Source organism: Micropterus salmoides, unplaced genomic scaffold (genome assembly GCF_014851395.1).
Source record: "Micropterus salmoides isolate LMB-PRFRI ecotype aquatic unplaced genomic scaffold, ASM1485139v1 Ms_hic_scaffold_17, whole genome shotgun sequence".
Lineage (NCBI taxonomy): Eukaryota > Metazoa > Chordata > Actinopteri > Centrarchiformes > Centrarchidae > Micropterus > Micropterus salmoides.
In genome coordinates this window covers 13358259-13379277 of record NW_024040817.1, presented here as the reverse complement: position 1 = coordinate 13379277, position 21019 = coordinate 13358259, and the positions used below count along the sequence as shown (strand labels likewise).

General features: G+C 37.9%; 2 protein-coding genes across 2 annotated transcripts; one reads left to right on the top strand and one right to left on the bottom strand.

Annotated features, from left to right (window-relative positions):
- LOC119907138 (prostate stem cell antigen-like) lies at positions 1 to 4963 on the top strand. The gene is made up of 3 exons (XM_038724759.1): positions 1 to 319; positions 1606 to 1725; positions 3765 to 4963. Exons 1-3 carry the CDS (start codon positions 268 to 270, stop codon positions 3974 to 3976), a joined length of 384 nt encoding a protein of 127 aa, XP_038580687.1. The 5' UTR covers positions 1 to 267; the 3' UTR covers positions 3977 to 4963.
- A 17-nt stretch (positions 4964 to 4980) lies between these two features.
- On the bottom strand, positions 4981 to 13235 carry clic1 (chloride intracellular channel 1). Its single transcript, XM_038724758.1, has 7 exons — positions 13078 to 13235; positions 12769 to 12833; positions 10907 to 11016; positions 10485 to 10610; positions 10037 to 10143; positions 8437 to 8618; positions 4981 to 8308 (listed from the first exon to the last, which is right to left on the bottom strand). Exons 2-7 carry the CDS (start codon positions 12808 to 12810, stop codon positions 8147 to 8149), a joined length of 729 nt encoding a protein of 242 aa, XP_038580686.1. The 5' UTR covers positions 12811 to 12833; positions 13078 to 13235; the 3' UTR covers positions 4981 to 8146.
- Positions 13236 to 21019: the final 7784 nt, after the last annotated feature.

Sequence of the window (21019 nt, the reverse complement as noted above, 5' to 3'; positions counted from 1 at the left end):
TCAGAGGGTACAAACTACATTTAAGGAGGTACCTCTTAATCATCTTAAAAGAAAACATAGTGGAAGTAAAACAGAAGAAGTAAAGAAGAGACTGAGGGTGTGGGCTTCAAAAGACGAAGAGAAATTTAATTAAGGAATGAGTTAGGGGATGTTTCGTATCAGCTGCAGGTAGTTTGATAAGACAGCCGTAACGCTGTGAGAGGAGATTTTTGGACATCCTTGAGTAGATAACTGAAACCAGTTTGAGGACTTCTCGCTGGAAGCATCATGTCTCGTTCACAACTTCTGTTTGTGCTCCTGTGCAGTCTACCGTTGGCAGGTATGTAGGTCGCACAAAAATTTTTCAGTGAAATTATTTCAAAAGGACATTTAAACACCGTTTTATTTATTATAAAATGTGTTTTCCCTGACATGCTGCTGAAAGGATGTTTCTTCTTTATGAAAGGCAAAACAGCTAAGATTTAAAAAAAAAAACTTGTGCACAAGATATTAAGTTATTTTGTATGATCCAAAAACTTTTGAAAAAACGTTTTCCTCGATGCTGTAAGTTGGTGTGTTCACAGCTTGTTTGGCGTTAGTGTAATAACACTGCTTGGATACTGGATGTTATTCTTTATTTCTTCAATCATTCATAATGATTTATTCCAGTTGAAGTGTTGCTCAAACTAGAACGAGTTAAGGATTAGTCATAGCATTTTTTCTCACAACCTCACAGTTAGAGCCCCACTGATAAACCGGCCAGCCGATATACTGGACAATATTAGCTTATCAATGATAATTTGATGTAGGCATACAAGGGCGTCACTTTGTGTTGAAAATTGGTGGGGACATAAGGGCTCCGATAATATGTGTGACGATACATTTAGCTCACGAGACGCGGCGATGCACAATATTGGGTTCACAAGAACAAGATGGGAAGATATTTTAACTGTATTTTGAAGTCATATTCAATGTTGAAATATATGAATGGGGGTCTAGTCCTTCACCGGACAATTTTGAGGATTAAACACTTAATTTCCTGCATTCAGGAGAAATTTTCTGCACTAATTGTCTTTATTCATATAAAGAAAAACACAAAATGGCAGGTGACATTTCAAAATATAAAAATATAATGGAATATAATGCGGTAAGTTACTTTTTTTGGACAATGCACATTTGTTTCTTCTATATTTACTTTCTAAGTTTTCTTATTGTGGAAATAAGCCTTTCTCAAAGTATTTTCTTTTGGTATTTAACATTTCTAGTTGCAAGTTTTTTAAAGAACATTTTTAACCAATTCTTTCAAAAAGTGATGGGGACAAAATCAGCCATATCAAAGAGTCCCCAGTGTAAATGACACCTATGTAGACATATTTAGAAACTGTGTCTCTATTACGTTGTTTGTCCTCAGAGAGCAGCAGCAGCACAGAGTATTGTAAAATGTCCAGCTCAGTAAATCACAATTGTTTTATGACCAAATGTAATCAAAAAATGTTTATCTGTTCATGTACAAAACTGAATTCAATATACCATTATCAGATTCTTTAACTCTCAGATATGTCTGAAAAATGCAGATTTGATCAGGCCACAGCAAGTTTCTTAATATTTTTCCGTTGTTTCCCTCAGGATGTTTGCGCTGTTTCACCTGTGTATTCCCCGCCATCTCTCCTCTGGACTGCTTTAAGTTTCCTCAGGAGTGCCCAGCCGGGCAGCGCTGCCTGTCTAGTACTGCGATTGGAAAACGGGGTGAGATCTGTGTGTGTGTGTTTATTTCTGTGTCTGTAGATGAGATTATTTTCTGAGAATCTAGGGCATGATGGTCAAACATTGACAGACAAAGCCGCATTGTACAGAACATTGTCTGGAAACAGATTTGAGAAATGTACAGTACAGTGCAGTCTGTATACATGTGCATAAGGCCAGTTTTGTTTAGGCTCTGCACTCCAGCCCACTGAATTCTGCTGGCATTCACCTTTAGTGTAAGGCTTTTTACATCCACATATGAACAGTGTAGAAACTGTAGTCCTTTATGTAGTTACAATTCCTCCACTGCTCACCTAATACAGACCAAATACTCTTAAAGCTGCATTTAAATCTCTTAGTCGCAGTTTTATTTTAAATCCAGTGTACCAGAGTAGTTCTGAAAGGCAGGTTTATTTAGTTATCTTGATACCTTTGCTGGGGGGAAAAAACAAGAAAACCTTCAAATCTGCAAATTTAAAAACAACTGGTTTAAGTCAGCAAAGTTATTCAGATAACATAGAAAACCATCTTCTTTCAGAGCCAAAACAATATCATAGTCCCAATATTTACAGACTGCACTGTCTAATCTCTATGTGTTGCTTCTATGGATTTTAAAAATAAAAAACCGACTGGTTTTAAGGGCCTTCTCTCAGGCGTGATCCTACATCGACCCCAAGTGTAAAAAAACCCCAAGAAAGTGTAAAAAGAAAACAAGACAAAAGAAAAAAAACAGACGATCAGGTCTCAGCACAGTTTCTCATCAGGCTGGTTGTCAGATCGCTAATGCCCGTGATGCCATCAAATTATCTCCAAAAATAGCTCTCAGGGCTGGGTGGGGCAAAATGATCACATGAACCTTAACCAGTGAATGCTCAGGCGGTTTTCAACGTGGGAAGTGATGTAAAGTAGTCATTCCTCCAACACCTGACGCAGATATCATTCTGTGTTACCTTTAGGGTGCACAATTTGGTAAATGACAGATAAAAAGCATCCAAAACGCACTAATATTGTTCTTGTGATTATGAAATTGGGACTGGGTCTTCACTTCAAGAACATAATTTTATCACTACACTGGACAATATGTTGAATATGATTTCAGATATTCTCTGTCATACAATTGGGTGAAAGGAATTAAGCAGACTCATTAATACCTTCCTAAACTTAAATAAAAAGTAAATACTTTACTTTGAAACCATCTATCTGATTTTATGTTGCTTGAATTCTCCCTTTTGAAATTGAAGGTAATTTAAAGTTGTGCAATATATTTATATTTATTCAGGTTTCCAATATTTAAATAAATACATTTCAGAGCAGCGATTCATTAATTAAATGATCAATTGAAAAGAAATGCTTACTTTGGATTGGTAATATTCAAACACTAATTATCAAGTCATATTGTCATATTCAGTCACATGAAGTTCAGATAGAAACAAACTTTCTATAATATTTCTTAACCCCAAACATATATTTTTTTAAAGTTTTTAAAATTCCAAATCTTTAAATTCCCTTCTTGAAAATAAAAGCACTCTGAGCAAATAAATGCAGGAGGAGGTAATAGAATTTAAAGATTATTCAGTAGTGGTTCATTTTCACAATTGAAGTATTGGCCCGAATATAAGACTTTTTTTCAGCTTCTTCATGTGACACTGGTGATTCTTCTTTACAAATAATTTGATCCTCAATCCGTTTCTGCAGTAAAAATGCTGGGAGCAACTTCCACTCGTCGATTGACCGACTCCTAGGTTTTAAAAGGTTAAATAAATACTTTTAGGGATGACTAACTGCAAAACACACACTATAAACACACTTGAACCCACTTGCCAAGCAACATATAGGCTCCTAACAACCCATAATGCAACACGCTTGATTTAAAAAGAATATCCGCTGTTAGAAACAGATAAATATCTAGTCCTAAAACATAATACTACCCCCACTTTAAAAAATTATTGTCAGGCCAATACATTTACTTTTAAAAAATTCTAATTATTATGGCGTTTAGTTGCCTCCATAGATTTGTCTGACCAGTGTCTGTGCTCTTATAGGCTCACTACAAGTGACAATGTACGAGAAGAGCTGTGCCATTCCCACCCAGTGCGGTGTGAGCGGACAGAAATACACCACAGGCCTCTACTTCAACTACACCAACGTCTGCTGTGATACAGACCTGTGTAACGGGGCGGTGTCCGTTGCTGCCCTCAGCTGGGGAGGAGTCGCTCTCTGCCTGCTGCCTGCACTCACTCTCCTGCTGGCCTGAGCATCAGTAGTGATGATGGGCTGGAGGTCTAGACGTGCTCACACTTAACACCAAATATCAAAGATGTAAGTGACTTGGAAAAGGTGTACACTCCCAGGCACATGAGCATGCACTTGTAAGCCACCAGGGACTGAAAACTCCTGTTTTAAGAAAGAATGAACAGGGAAAGTGTCCTAGTGGCCAACAAGAAAATCATATTACTGATGTGGTATTTTTAGATGCCTGTCTTATCTAATATTTTCCTACTCATAGTTTCCACTTCTTAAATAGGCCAAGAAATATACCAGTACACCTAATAATGTAAAATCCAAAATGTTTGACAGTTGTGTTAAGTGACAGTGTAAACAGTTACAATAATGCATATACCACAAGTGACCAAGTATAGTCAGTATACATAATACATTTTACCCCAAGTTCTATTTTGTGGCTGTTCTGCAGCTTTTGATCACATCACCTGATAAGCACCAAATTAGAAGACGGTTAAGACTTCTTGCCCATGTTATCTTTGTAGATGAAAATCATGTGGTCTGAAGCTCCAGAAAATCTACTAAATGGACCTTGAAGCGAGAGACTGTGTTGTGAACTGCAGTTTCCAATTTCAAGAATGAACTTTTACACCAACCAGAAGTCCTTAAAACACACAAACAGCTACATTTTCAGAAGAGCTACTAAATGGATCTTAAGGCGTTTTCTCAAATGATTTGAATCTTACAAAATATACTGTTTGGCCATGTTTATGAACCAATAACGGTGCTAATAAAACTTTAACATTAATAAACTATACTGAAGAAATGCCTTCTCAGTATTATGCTTATTTGTGTTCTACTTTGTGTATTGAAAAAAATGTGTATAGTCATTGCTGTCTGAGCTCTGAGCGTCTCGCTTGTATAGACTAGAAATGTTGTCATTTGCACCTTTTTGTACACATTTTTCCTTGACCATCTCCATGTTGTTACCCTGGAAAATTATTAAAACAGTAAATACAAACACCTCTCACTGGTCAATTTATTATCAAGATTTTTTTATTGGAATATTAATACATGCGTCTTTATAAGAGCTTTAAAGTACAAAATGCATTTCAGCTGTGCTATTAGTTTGATTGTCTTCATTGGAAATCTACTGCTTTAGTGTCCACACTGCTGTTTTGATTCTGTGGACTTTTAAGTGCAACCGCTTTAGAAAACATGGCAGACAGCATAAAAAGGCTAAACTATTTTTAGGGAAATGCATGCAGGAAACAAAGTGAAAAGTACAATATTGGTCTCATAACAAAGAAAATTCATGTACAAGATGATAAAAAAATGTTAAAGACAGTGAAGTGAAAAACAAACTAATAAATGTAACATTTTAATGAATAGATCAAGTTAAATTGTCCTACAGTAAAAAGTGAAAAGCTATGCCAGAAATACTAAAATAAATCAGCACTGAAATTATTCAGACACTATCCCTTTAAATGTTGGTCCATTTTAGAAAATAGGTGAAAGCCACAACAATTCAGTCAAGTAAAATATACACTCTTTGCATTAGTTCATCAAGGAAGGATTTAACTTGAGTCATTAATGTTCATATAGAAAAACCCAACTGTGCTCACACTGTACGTCTAACGTAACCAAAGTCTCTGTACAAGATTGTCTTTTCAATTGGTTTAAATTGCACTTAGGTTTAATTTTTTTTGTAGAGCTTCACCTTGATTGGAGAGACATGAAATATAAGAGGCTATTTTGAGCAAAGATGTGTACACCACTACCTGCTGTATAAATGTCTCAACTGCCTCTATAAATGTAAATTTGCATAGTGCCATGAAGTAAATCCTCTACACAAGCTGCTACTACAGTCGGACAAAGCGTTATTATTTGTTATAGTTCTTCCCAATTTTTCAGGTTTGCAAGACAGCCAACAATCAACAAATATACAATCTTTTCAATTTAAGAATAAGCCTAGTGATATTTAATGTTTCTATTTGTCAACAAATCCCAAGAAAAGACCAAAACCAACAATGCTTTACAAGTATTGCCTGTGTTCCTAGATCCTGATATACAGCAGCTTATTCCTCTGTCATTAAGTTCCACTGTTGTCCCAAAACCGTTAACAAGAGTCTAAAGCTATGCAGCTCTGCAAGTCTGTACTTAGACAAAGTGAGTGGTAATCTAAGCTAAATGCTAACGTCAGCATGCTAACATACTCACAGTGACAATGCTAACGTGCTGATGCAGGTATAATGTTCACCATTTTAAAGTAGAGGGTTAGCATGCTAACATTTACTAATTGCCACTAAAAACAAAATACAGCTGAGGCTAAATTTCACGAGTTTTGCAGGTTTTAAACCAAAGTGTTTCACTTGATGATGGCGCCAGATGAAAAGTTAAGAGATCACCAATGTTATTGTAATTTCTCCTGAGGGGGACATGCATGCCTGAGCAAAATTTCATGGCTATACATCCAATAATAAAAATGTAACTTTACCTTCCGCTGTAAATACCCCTTAGAGCATCAAATAAACTATTTACTCCTGTTTGAATGACATCTGCTAAACACCACAGAGCTCTGCAGTGTTAGGAAACTGCTTTGCCTTTAAAAAAATAAATGAAACCACATATTTCTGTAGGGTTGAATGGGCTTGAGGCCACAAACAGGGTAGGACAATTCATCAAGTACTGAGTGACAAAGTAATGTGTTGTTGGTTTTGGTCTTTGCTGACAGTAAGAAATAGAACATTGCCAGACTTATCCTTTAATAATGTCCTACAAAAAAGGTTGTTAGGCCTACCTAAAGCCCAGAGTGCTATAATATAAACATTTGACATGTTTATATTTAACTTCCTGCAGTTTTTTTCCTCCCACATGAGAAACATGCGACAGCCTTGAGCCCAGAGCTACCGGATAACAAGTGCTTTCAGTGTAGCACTTTAGCAGTTAACAACAGCAATTACTTCTTCATCCATAGCACTTCAATACACTCGCAACCAGATCTCTTTCCTTTATATGACACCAAAGTGGATCCTTCATACATGACAGGCAGCAGAAAATAATTGGCAAGAGGCCCTGACAGCGGATCACAAACAAGCTTTGTAATCTTGAATAATCCGTCACGCCTGCTGTGGGAGAGCAGAAAGAGGAAGCCCACGTCTATTGAAATAATTTCCTGTCTTTTTGCAGCTCTGCCTCCCTTCAGCCCCCCCCGGGAGATGCATTATGAAGAGTAAGAAACTGTTACATTTAAAATAGAATTTGGCTTTATCTTTCACTGTCAAAGGCCTTATTTTCCCTCTGTAACGAAAAAGTAATGTCAATGTAATTGCAGACAAAGCCACAAATGACATCTGATATGCATGTTTGCCACTTTAGAATAATTTCCTTAATACCAATACTGAAAATCAGTGTTGAACAGCTTTGTTTGACACTTGCAAGGTACTAATGAAAGTGTGCTCTGCTAGACTGCTTTGTGTCTGTTGAATTTTGCCATCCCCCCAAAAAAGACATCAAGTATATGCTGTAGCAAATGTCATCAACAAGGGAACAATGATAACTTTACAGTGTGCATCTATTCATGATTAAACTGAACACAAGCAAGGCTGTAGTTTTAAGTGTGTGAAAATGTTCATGTAAGTGTGTGCACATACAGTGAGTGTGTGTGTGTGTGTGTGTGTGTGTGTGTGTGTGTGTGTGAGAAAGAGCCTGCAAGCAACGTGATCAACAAGTAACCAGAAGTTAATTAATTTTCTAGAGAGCTTAATGTCCAGGAAAACTCAGTTGATATATGTGCAGTCAAACAAGCTTGTCAGCCAAATCAATTTGGGCACAGCTGAGTTAGTTTTTAAATGAGCTTAACTGATTGCTGTGCCTCCTCCTTTCCCCACTGAAGTAAACAGATCCACGTGGAACAAAATCCCTTTTAGGAGGAAAACTACATGAATAAACATATCTAAAGCAACCCTAAGAGCAAAGTTTGATGATAGCAAACCAGCTATATTGGCTCATCACAATTATCTAACATTATGAAAGTTGATATCCACTTTTAAAGCTACACAAAAAGCCTCTTCAGAAACAGATAGACCAAGTTGCTTGCAGAACGAACGCTCTGTGTGTGCAGGTGATGTCTGTGTGTGTTGTTTTTGTGCTTTTGTGTGTTGTTCTGCTGGTGTAATCATGACTTGCGCATCCTGTTGTCCTCCTACTTTAGAGTTTTAGCTACAGAGGAGTAGGCGATGTGGATCTCTTCATCGATCGGGCAGGTGGAGGCAAACTCTTCCCTGGCGTACGCAGCGTTCAGGTACCTCCAGAGGTTTGTCAGAGACTGAGGGATGCTGAAGTTTCGGTATTTTAAACACACCACCTGGAGAAAGAAAAAGAGAAACAGTTTGAGGGACGGAATCAACAAAATGTGCAGGGCAGTTCGGTTTCAGACCAAAATTCTTTTCATCCCAGCCCCCCCATGCAGCACAGCTTAAAAGAAAAGATTACCTTCACAATGTGGAGCTTAGGCAGCAAGTTGCAGTCAGACAGAGTAAGATCTTGGCCGTCCAGGAAGGGGCGGGATGAGGAAGTGACCTCATCAGCGCTATTCTCGTCAATCTCATCAGGAAGTGGGGAGCCGAGGTAGTCATCCAGCTTCTTCAGAGCCTTCAGCAGGCCTTTCTCTAGATCTGAGCACACATGCAGACAGAAAATATTTAGGGTGTAATCAAAGCTAAATAGTTTACATGGCTGAAATGGTTAAGGGAATTTCCTTTTAAGGAAATAAAAGAAACAGATTAAACACACAAGTTTTCACCCAACAACAGTGACATTTCCAATGAGATCACCCAACCCAGAGAGCAGCAGGTGACCTGTTTGCACAGAGGAAAGAAAAGCTCCGACCATAATGTTATTAACAGGGATGCTCCCTGCTGGTTTTCTGTGCATCAGAGGAAGACGGAAGGAGCTCTACAGTATTTGTTAAGAAAATACTACCAGAAATAAAACTGGAGTCTATTAGAAGTAGGGCTGAACAATTTTGGAAAATAATCTAATTGCGATTTTGATTGTGATTTAATATACAATTAATATTTAAGCTCTTTACCTTCTGTAATATTCAAAATGGACAAGCAGTAAATCAGTGTAAAGTATGACCAACACAATATTAGCTAGATTAAACATACACTGTTCTTTCTTGTGGGTCAGGCCTGTGTTATGATGAAATTAGGTGATGCATGAATTATTATTATGAGCTATGGTGGAGAAAAAATATCAAATTTTAATAATTTGAGAAAGATAATTTGAGAGTCAAGTCATGGCATTAAATTTATGATATAATATCATCAGGTAGGCCTACCTACAGATCACAAGAACAACTAAGTTTACCACAGTGTATTATACAGTAACCGCTCAATACAAAACCCACAGTTCAATCACTAATTAATGAGTCCTTATCTCAAGCTTAATAATTCTCTGACAACACCGGAGTTCCCCACACCCGCAGCCTGCGATGCTGGTAAGCGGCGCACTGGCTGTCACTCGGGACAGACTGGGCCTCTTTCGGACTTGTGAGTTTGGTCTGAAATGCTGTTTCACAGATATTTCCTGAGATGACTGGTGGCTGTGTGTGTGACGCTGGCGCTGTTCGCCACAATGTGCTTACCTTACTACACGTGTCTTTCTGTTGTGCATTTTTCCTGTCTATCAAAGCGGCGCATGGCCTGGCGATTTCACCCACCACCACCAAGTTACCCGCGGGTGGCGGGTGCTACTTTCATTCCCTGTGTGACACTAAAGTTTCTGTCGTGTCAGCTTCTGTCAAGCGTAAAGCCATTGTACAACAAGTCAAGGTACAGCGTAAGGTGCAAAGTTGATGCTTCATCTGCAGACTGCTTTACTCTTGGGTGTCATGTGACCAGAGTGTAATCGCAGCCTTTGCGATTAGAAAATCTCGTTTTATCACATCACGATAATATCGTACAAGCAATTAATCGTTCATCCCTAATTAGAAGTGTAAAAAACCAACTTCTGGGTAAAGAAAGGGATATTTATTCTACTGTACAGACCCCAATGATTCTTCTCATTTTGAAAAGTTAGATACACTTACTTTCATTGGCCTGAGGGTTTGAGTTCTTGACGTAAGCGGAGAATTTTGAGAAAACATCCATGCCTGCTGTGTTGGACTCTGGGTTACGAGCAGCCAGACGGGGATACCTAAACAAACACATCGATGATGATTTACATATGATCATCACAAACACAAATTCACATGAATGAAAAGTTAACAATAAAGACCTTAGACCAAGAAGATTCATATAGAATGACAGAAAAATGTCAAGAAGTCAAAATAGTGAAAAATGGCTCTTAAATTATGCTAAAGCCCAAGATGACTTTGTTTTTTCTTACAAAGTCCAAAGATATTCAATTTATGATCACATACGAAAAGCAGCAATCTCTCACACCTGTGAAGCTGAAGCTACTGTAGGTGTTGCAGCTCTAAAAGCAACCCCTAAAATAAAATGGATTTGTAACACAGATGGATGGAGGGAGATTACTTGGGAGGGCAGAGGTTTTCCTCCAGGAACTCCTCGATCTTGTTGGTGTCAGTTTTCACCTCGCTGCCGTACAGCAGGAAGGGAGGCTGGGCACCTGGAGCCAGGTCCTTCAAGATGTCTGGCTTCCTGAAGGTGGACGGAAATAAAAAAAGTCAGATTGAGACGGAAATAGAGAGACATACATCCAGCAGAAGACCGTGAGGGAGCAAATGGGGAAGAAGGTAAGGAAACTGAGAAACAAAAAATATGTAACTACAGAAAATAACTCATGCTAATCAATGCCAGAGCAGCTTTATATCTTTCACTATCTGAATGAAATGCCCCCTGTTGCTTTACTGCACAGTACATTTGGGAGCATTTAAACAGTAGGCGGACATTCCTCTCTGTTGTGCCAATAGAAACCCGCAGGCCAGTGTTTTTACCTCTTCATATCCACTGTGGTAACATCGAAGGTCACTCCTTTCAGCCACAGCACCATGAAGAGACGCTGGGAGAAGGGACAGTTGCCGATGCTCTGGCCATCGTTGCCTGCCTGGGACACAAAAACAGAAAATGTGCACCATTTCATATAGTTGCTTACAGGTTTACACCATTGGGTAGAAACACATAAGGGGACGAGGGGAAATAAGTCATGAATATTGCTGCTACTTCTCAGCTCTCTTTTCTTTTTTGAAAAACTAAATAAAATCCTAAACTTTCTGGTTCCAGCTTCTTCTTCTTCAAAAAATGTTATATTAAAAATTTTACTGATATATCGTAAACAACATGATGTGGCACAACCCTTTAGGGCTTCAACTTATAATTATTACTAATTATTCAATTAATCTGCCAAATAATTTCTTGATTAATTGATCCTTTATTTGGTCTATAAAATGTTTAAAAAATAGTGGAAACAGTTTTTCAAAATCTTCATATGTATTGTTTTGTCTGACCACAGTCTCAAATGCAACAAAATTCAGTTTACCATCCCATGTGATAAAAAAAAAAAAAAAAAGCTTTTTAGTTGAAACATGACTTAAACAATTAATTGACTGTCAAAATAGTTGCCGTTGATCGGCCACTCGATTAATGGACTAATCATTTCCACTCTATATGATGGAAAAATTTAATATTTTTAGATTTTGGACTGAAGAAATCACATTGGGCTCTGTGAAATGGTAATTTTTTCTGCATTTTCTGACATTTAGTAGACTGAATGTTCAGAGCTGACACAATTAGTCAATCGATAGAAAATTGGTTGGGAACAAGTTTAATAATTTATTAATGACTTTGTTCCAGCTTCTCAAATGTGCAGATTTGCTGCTTTTCTTTGTTTAATAACATTGTAAACTGTGTCACAATGGGCTCTGGAAAATGGTGATGGTGCAACATTTTGTGACCACGTCATGGACCAAAAGATGAATTGATTAATGGGGAAAATAGTCAGCAGAATAATCCATAATGCAAATAATAATTAACTGCAGCAATAGAAGCTACACTCATTCACTTCTGCATTCAAGCAGAGCCTGTAGGCTGCTCAGGAAATGATCATACAGCTTTGAATTGTTCCTTGCATGGCTGCAGAAAGCCACATTGCAGTTCAGTCATTATATATCTGTGGTCTAAATACTGTATAAAGTTGCAGGCAGTTACAACAAATCAGACAGTGGCTTACTTTCCAAGGCCAATGTGAAACTACACTTATACAGTCTGTTCATTTTAGGGTATCAAGTGTCTTTGAAGAGGTTGACAAGAGACCAGGATTTAGAGAAGTTACAACAGCATCTTTCACCCCTGAAGTGAAGTAAAAAAGTAGAGGGTGGCGCACATGTTCATACAGAGTAATCATGGAAACGTGTGTAAGAGCGTGAGGGGAGGCAGAGAAAGACATATTTGTTATATCACAGTCTGTTTTTGGTTTAAAGAACATGGGATTAGCCTGCTTGGCCAACATACTAAATATAGATTAAAGTCGGCTGCCCCTTATCTTAACGTGCATTTAATTAGATTAGTCTTACTGTCATTTATAAGCCCAGTGAGTCAGCAGAGGTGGTCGAACTGGCATGGTACATGGCACAGATACTGTCATTCAAAACGTACAATTATGTCGCCAAATACAGGCGGTGTGAGATACGTTTTCTGCTTGTAATATCAATAAATTGAAAACAATTCATGATACGTGATAAGATAGCAAATATTTAAACTCCCTGTTAAATAAATTATTGTCACATAATGTCGCAGGTCCCCCGCGTCACTTTCTGGGTGTGATGGAGTTTATAAGGTCACCATTCAATGAATCGCTTACCTTCACAAAAAGTTCAACTTTGGGCAGATTTGCTTCGCTCATCTTCACCTGCTGATACACGAAACCTTTTTGATTGTTTTTAAGGAGGAAACAGACAGAAACAAGGGGTTAAAATAAAGCTGAATAAAGCACAAAGATACATTTCGAAACGAGACGAGTTCGAAACTCGGCAGGTCAAGCCCATCTTCCGCTACAAAACCGCGGTAAGAAAATGACAAATAAACATTGTAATAGCGGCACAACCAGCGCAAACATTAAACAAAGTGAGCTTTCGCTTCTTAAAAACTTAACATATCAAAATGTAGCTACTTTTTGAGTCTGCAGAGCCTGCCTCAGTGCTGAGAGTTGTCGCTGACGCCTGTAGCAGCTGCCTTCTGGTCGTTTCCCCTCCCAGTGCTGCTGCCTCTCCGCTGCAGCTACAAACGACATCACCACAGCTCCTCCATTTCCTGGTGGCGAATGACGGGTTCAGCTTTCAGCAAACAAAAGTAGCGTTCAAGACGAGAGAGAAGAAAAAAAGCGGGACTGAGGAGAATAAGATGAAGTAAATGGCTGGGGAATGATGCAGGGTGGTGAGGAAGAATGATGGTCTATGCTAAGAAGATAGGCCTATTTATTTTCACAAGAGAAACTTAACGTTTGTGCCACATTGAGACAGAAGAAAAACACTGTGGTTATATGGAGCTGAATGTCGTCCTAAAACCTGCTAGATAAAAGCAGGTTATTGAGGAAGGCCATGTTGTCAGTAAGCAAGCGTTTATGTAATTCAGTACGTACAGAACATGGACACAATAATAGGAACACCTGTAGCAGACTGTCTACTTCACTTATTTACTTAAGTATTAAAATTTTCTGCAGTACATCTCAGAAGGATATCTTGTACTTTTACTCTACTACATTTTTTTTTACAAATGTAATTACTAGTAACTTTTCAAAGTAAGACTTTAAATAAAGAAAAAAATACAATTTGTTAAAGATTGTCTCAGATGTCTATGAATTGTTGATGGGTCTTTTCCCTCTAAACTTTTAAGATGGTTTCATTTATATATGTGCTATATAAAAAAATCAAAGATTGCAGAAAAGTCCAAAATATAAATAGAGATTTGTTAAGCATCTCACAGCCCTTCAGAATTATTTTGGGACCTCTGGTTGGGATTCACTGGATTAAACTCCAAAACCTACAGAAATTCACAGTATAAGAAAGTTAAAACTATCTCCACTGACCACTATTGATTTATCAGTATAATGTAAAATATAATATAAATTCAGAATTAAGTAGCCTACTATTACTAATGATACTTTAAGTTCATGTTGATTGTAATAATTTTTATATTATGCACACAACATAATAATAAGTAATTTTCGGACTTCAAGGGCTCTATGTTCACAACTTGCCAGCAATCAGAGACTGTGTCTTTTTTTTACTGTAATGGCAAAACAGCTCACATTGTTTATGTAGCTTAAACTCATTTGGAACTACTTTTGCCGAAATGTACTGATATAGAGGACTACAAAATATTAGGGGAAAGTTTTAGGTAGATACACAATTATTGATGATATTTTTGATGAAAATGTTGCTGTCAGTTTGGAAGGAACTTTAAAACGAGACATAATTAAGATGTGGGTTGTGCAACAGGGGCTCCTTAATATCAGGAAGAGATTTATATTTTTATGTTTATGTGTCAGATGAAGCAGCCATAAGTGATCAAAAATGAATAAGGGACTGTAGCACATGCGTGATTAGGGATTAGACTCCTGGAAATAGAAACCATTATCTAAACAACATATGGATATTTTATCATATGTACTGCGGTATAGTAAAGAGCCAGTAGAGGGAAATATTAAGCTTGACTTGACAACTGCTCTCAGAGGATAAATAAGGCATGAGAAGTCTGGTTCTGCAGTCTGGTTCAAAAATCTGGAAAAGTGTTACGAGTTTCCTGCTGGGTCAGTCCAATTTAACATTTCAAAGCCTTAATTACAGTGTGTTCCCTATCCAGTGGTGGACAGTACATTTACTCAAGTACTGTACTTAAGTACACATTTGAGGTACCTGTACTTTCCTTGAGTATTTTATTTTCATGCCACTTTCTACTTCTACTCCACTACACCTCAAAGGAAAATACTGTACTTTTTACTCCATTACATTGATCTGACAACTCTACTTTACAAAGTAAGCTTTTTACACACAAAACATATGAAGAGTTTATAAAATATGATGTTTTGTTAACAATTACCCAAATACCCAACAGTTTATATAAGTACAGCTGAAACGATTAGTCGTAGACAGTAAATTAATTAGCAACTATTTTGATCATTAGTTATTTTTCATGCAAAAACATTTCTTGGTTCTAGTTTTACAAATATGAAGATTTGCTGTGTTTCCTTTTAATTATTTGAATGTATTGTTAATAATGTTGAGATTTTTGACTGACAACAAGCATTATAAAGGTTTCACTTTGGGCTATAGGTAACTGACGGCATTTCTCACGATTTCTAGATCAATCAATCGATTAATGGAGAAATAATCAGCAAAAGAATTCATAATGACAATAATTAGTTGCGGTCCAGTAAAAAAATAGTTCAAAATGAGCTTTACCTCAACAACTACAGCAGTAAAATCCTGCTTTTACATGAATGCATGAGGAATATTAATCTCATGTAATAATATAACAGTCACAAGGACATTTTTCTGCGTTGAAAACTTTTACTTTTAGTACATTTTCCTTATTATACTTAAATACTTTTACTTAATTAACATTTTCAATGCAAACTGACAGAGTATTTTTACAGTGTGGTATTACAATTTTTACTTAAATAAAAGGATCTGAATACTTCAACCACCGCTGTCCCCATCTTGGATTCCCAAAATGGGATCCAGGGACCTCCAGGTGTCCTTGAGGGACTTCTTGGGGACAAGTGGAGGAAAGTTTTATGTCTTTAACCCACGAGAGAGTAAGAGTGTAATGTAATTGTAATGCTTTAGTAAGTTAAATTTCTCTGTTTTTATCCATCACTGAGACAGAAACATCAATCTTTCTTTGTTGAGACAACAACAACAAAAAATATGACCTAACATGTAGTGCACTAACAGTAACCTTTTTTTACCTCAATCAGAATCAGAAAGAGTTTTATTGCCAAGTAGTTTTTTTACACATACGAGGAATTTGCTTTGGAGATACGGTGCTACATATAGACAAACATACAGTTGAAGTATAATAAATATGAAGTAAACAAAGGCACGTTCTAAAAGAATAAAAGAATTGAGAGTAATACAACTAATACAACTGTGCAGGGAAAGACAACATAGCAGATATTTACATGTTCATTGCTCTGGGTTGTGTTGTGCAGACGTATTGCAGCAGGAGAGCATATTGTATTTATTTAAATATATAAATTGACAATATATAAAAATATAGACGAATAACGATTAACATTTAACAACAATATGTGCAATAATGGTTTGTGCAATGATATTATAATATTTACATACAAAGACATTTACAGTATTTGAAAGGGGGGCGTGTCAATTAGGGACCCAGGCCTTGTTTATGAGGCTAGCTGCAGAAGGGAAGAAGCTGTTTTTGTGTCGAGAGGTTTTGGTCCTGATGGACCGCAGACTTCTGCCAGAGGCAGTCTAGAATGTTGAGCTCTAGACTGTTCTGGCTGCACCAGTTCACCACCTGCAGGCAGACTCAACTCCACCAGAGATGGGCCACAAAATTCAGGAGCTTGATGGACTGATGACTGGAGGTGTAGCTGTTGGTATAAAGGGAGAAGAGCAGAGGAGAAAGAACACAGGCTTGAGGGGAACTGGTGCTGATGGTGCTGGAGTCAGAGACATGTTTTCCCATCTTCACCTGCTGCTTCCTATCAGACAGGAAGTCTGTCAGATGCATATGTCACATAAGATTATATGATTGATTTTATTTTATTTATTCATTTTTGGTCAAACTACTGTTTACATCGTCAAGATTAGGGGAAAACAGCGATCTATACAATGTAGAACACGTTAGTCTTGCCTTCCTGTTTTTGATCCATAATCTAAATATCAAGTGACATTTTTTCCCGTGTAATTTTGGGGTTTTGTGAACAATATTAATAATAGCAAAAAAATCTAAGCAAGCCACTTATGCCGCATTCAGACCAAACGCGAATTTTCGCCTCGCGACGCTTTCCTCGCGTGAGTACATTCACTGCTGTGTTCACACACAACGCGAGAAGGCGATTTTAACGCGATAATGTGAATAAACACAACTTGCCATTACTATAGCTGTATGAACCCAAAGTAAACATTTTGCTGATTATATAGCAATAAACGGATCAAACAGATGCCGAAATAACTACAATATGATGCAGTTTTGTTAAACATATGAATTCATGCTTTGTCAGGTCTGTCAGCAAGACAGCAGGACAACAACTTCTAAAATGTTTGTTTTCTGTATGGAGTTCGGATCGATGAGGGCTATGTTGCTAACTTGGTCACAGTAAAGTACAACGATAGCTGGACTAAAGTTACATACACATGTTTTCTTAACTCACCATGTAGTTCAACCTCCTCGCTTTCTTTTCTCCCAGCAATTTTTATATAAATATGAAGTAGTGCCAAACGACGCTAACAACAGTGGAACCGGATGTGCACGGAATCTAGCTGCTGAGAAGCTCGAGTATAGATAAATCAACATTGTAATCCTAAAAACTAAAGTAAAAAGCTAATTTAGTAAAGGCAGTTTACTCCGAGCTCCTCCCTCGAGCAAACGGCGTAGTTGCGAGCAAAGTCCAGTCCGACCACAGATGTTTATTAGTCCGAAAGCTGGAGCGCTGCTCCCTGCTCCTCTAGCCCAAGTTTAGCAGCTCTCAGCCGGTCAGCAGATTTTCAATCGCCCGCTCTGCCTGGCCCTCTCCACACAACGCTCTGAAGCTGTCGGTGACGTACGGACAATCTCAACGTTGATAGGTAATCGCGACTCAGCGTCATGCGAAATTCTCGCGTGATTTGAAAATATTCAACATATAATGGTGCTTTTGGTCCTGAAAGCACCATTAGTGAGGGAATTTAAGAGATCAGCTGAGCAGTAGTCATAGTTTTCAGTCACGTGACATGTGCGGTGACCTGGAGGGCAAAACAACAGACCAACATAGCGGTTCACACCATGACTTCCCCTTAGAGACGCCGCAAAAGCAATCAAATTTTATTTGGATCACCTTTAAACTTAAGAAAAAGAAAGATATGAACACAAACTGCAAGTGTTGGGCATATCCGATCCACATAACGTTACAGCATCCGCTTCCGCATTTCTACCGTTAAAAACCGCAGGTCCCTGCCACCGCTCGACTGCGGTTACTTACTTACGGAATCCCTCACCTAACACAGCCCAGGCTTGTCTTAGTGCATCTGAAAGCACAACCATCCAGCATTTTGGCAACGCAAAAGTAACAAACTCAAAGTTACAGTGTATCACTTGCTTCCTGGTTGGCGGGCAGCGGAAAATAACGTCCTTTTTGCCCATCAAGGAGTTTTCCTGGGAATGTGACGTCACGTGAAAACTATGAATAGGAAGTGACACTCCAATTTCAGAAAGATGTTTTTATTTCAAAACATCGAATATGCAGACTGATTATCAGGTTATGATGTATTGTGCCGTATTCCAGCTTGTGATACACCAGAGGGCGTCCTTTGTTTTGAAATAACTTGCAGGTTGGGCAGTGATGCAGGGTTACAGTTTTTCTCGATTATTTAGACACATTTATTGAAATTATGCCTCTTTTTCTTGAAACTTTAAACACAAATCCACAATTCTCACCCGATTCCCAAAGATCCTACTCCTCCTCTGCCCTACTCCTGCTGCACCTCCTCCTACGCCTCATCTTCCTCCTATCCGATCTCCTCCTCCAACTATACTGTTCTTCTTCCTTCACCTCTTAGTCCTCTCCATCATCATCATCATCATCATCCTCCTCATCATCATCATCATCATCCTCCTCCTCCTCCTCCTCCTCCTCCTCCTCCTCCTCCTCCTCCATTCTCTACCTCTTCCTTCAGATTTCTCTGGATCCATTGTTACAAAACTGAATGAACTGACTCTGGCCCTTTTATCTATCTATTGAAGGTTCTGATTGGTGTGTCATCAATTATGAAGGTTTGTGTTTCCACCTGGGTAGCTGTGTGCTAATTGAGCTCAACCTGTGCTGATTGAGTGAACAACATTGAATGTTAGTGCTTTCTCAATGACCACATGGTGTAGGCAATGAGAAATGAAGGGATTTGTGTGTAGAGTTTAGAGAAATGGGCGCGCTTTTTGAAAAATATAGTTGTGGTTTTGACATTTTAGTTCAATAGCCTGGTTATAGTGTTTAAGCAATTGAGAAAAACTGTAATATGATAATCAGGTTGTCTGAAGAAAACAACAGGTCATTGTAGACTTTAGTTGACAAGTATTAACAACATGTCACTTTACAGAACTTTCTCACAAAACAAGTCCTGCATGTTAAGTGCAAACAAACCTGTCTTTCTTCTGTCTTCTTTTTTAAAGAAATAGTTCACCCTTATATGAGGACACTGTTTCAAGCAAAGCATTGGGCCCCTTTGCTGCCCACTCCAACCTGTGTAATCTAGAGGGGGAGCATTTGATCAATCCAGCTGACCAGATCTTACTCACTTAAGAAATATTAGTAAACTGAGATCTACAGTTTCAACTGCTGAAGTTTTATGCTTATATGCATCTTTATCTCATCTCACACTGACTACTGTAACACACATAGTATAGCTTCTCTTACAGTTTTTTTTTACAATTGCTGACACACATATTGAAAACTATGTCTCCTTTTTTCAAAACTCCACACACAATGACCCAAACGGCTCACACAAAATGCCTCATATGTCCTTCAAAATGAAACACTGCATTCAAAATGCCATAAACACATCCCAAAATGAAGCACTTGCATCACATGGCAAACACTTTTTTCATAACAGTAAATTATTGTATATACCACTGTTGTTCTAAATCTAAAGCTCTTTTGTCTTTCATAGGCTTATATGAATGTTTACATACGCTGCACTAGAGTGAAAGTAATCTTCTAAGAGGTGATGAAAAGTACACTGTAAACACCAATAAAATGTTGAAACAGAAAATATTTATTCGGCAAAACATTACTGTTGTAATGAGTAGCACAGTGTTGTATACAGTAATAATAATAATAATAATAATAATAATAATAATCTTTATTTATAGAGCACTTTTCAAAAACCAGTTACAAAGTGCTTTCACAAGTGAAAAACAATAAAACACATAAAAACAATTACATGCTAAAAACAAGAAAACACTTATAACACTAAAATACACGTTTAAAATAAATATAAAATATATTTAAAAATAAATAAATAAAATAAAATAAAAATAGAATCAAATAAAATCGGGAAAGGCTCTCCTATAAAAGTATGTTTTAAGAAGGGACTTCAATGACTTCCTCAGGCAGGTTCCAGAGCCTCGGGGCCCTGACAGCAAACGCTCTGTCCCCTTTAGTCACTCTGGAACAGACAGCAGACCTCTGCCCGAGGATCTTAAGGTACGTGGTGGTGTGTATGGGACTAAAAGGTCAGAAATATAACAAGGTGAGAGGCCATGAAGAGCTTTTAAAGTGATCAACAAAATTTTAAAGTCAATTCTAAAACATACTGGGAGCCAGTGTAATGAAGCTAAAATAGGAGTATTGTGGTCATATTTCTTAGTTCTGGTTAAAAGCCTGGCAGCTGAGTTCTGGACAGTCTGGAGTCGATCAGTAGATTTTGGGTTAACCAAGTGAAAAGGCTGTTGCAATAATCCAGGCTTGATGAGATGAAGGCGTGTAAAATGGTCTCGGTGTCCTTAAAAGTTAACACAGATCGTATTTTTGCTATATTTCTAAGCTGGTAAAAACATGATTGAACAAGCTTTGTGGTGTGCTGCCCAAAATTTAAATTCCATCAAGCCAGACACCAAGGTTCTTTGCCACAGGCTTAATGTGATTTACTGGGGAACTAGCAGATGGCAGTATTTTCCATCTGCTGGGACCCAATTACAAGGATCTCAGTTTTGTCTGAGTTCAGCTGGAGGAAATTATTTGACATCCAATTTTTGACTTCACAGAGGCAGTCGGTAAGTGAACTCAGCATGTCTGGGTCTGTGGATCTGACCGGCAAATACATCTGTGTGTCATAAGCGTAAATATGAAAAAAAAAACACCATGTCTCTGAATAATGTGTCCAAGGGGA

Bases quoted from the DNA above. Each gene is read 5' to 3' on its own strand.
- clic1 (XM_038724758.1), bottom strand. From the start codon at position 12,810: ATGAGCGAAGCAAATCTGCCCAAAGTTGAACTTTTTGTGAAG. The intron at 10,144-10,484 runs GTAATCTCCCTC...GTGTTTGTTTAG, and splicing joins GAAAACCTCTGCCCTCCCAA to GTATCCCCGTCTGGCTGCTC. The intron at 8,619-10,036 runs GTAAGTGTATCT...ATGTGTGCTCAG, and splicing joins AAACCCTCAGGCCAATGAAA to ATCTAGAGAAAGGCCTGCTG.
- LOC119907138 (XM_038724759.1), top strand. From the start codon at position 268: ATGTCTCGTTCACAACTTCTGTTTGTGCTCCTGTGCAGTCTACCGTTG. The intron at 320-1,605 runs GTATGTAGGTCG...TGTTTCCCTCAG, and splicing joins GTGCAGTCTACCGTTGGCAG to GATGTTTGCGCTGTTTCACC. The intron at 1,726-3,764 runs GTGAGATCTGTG...GTGCTCTTATAG, and splicing joins TACTGCGATTGGAAAACGGG to GCTCACTACAAGTGACAATG.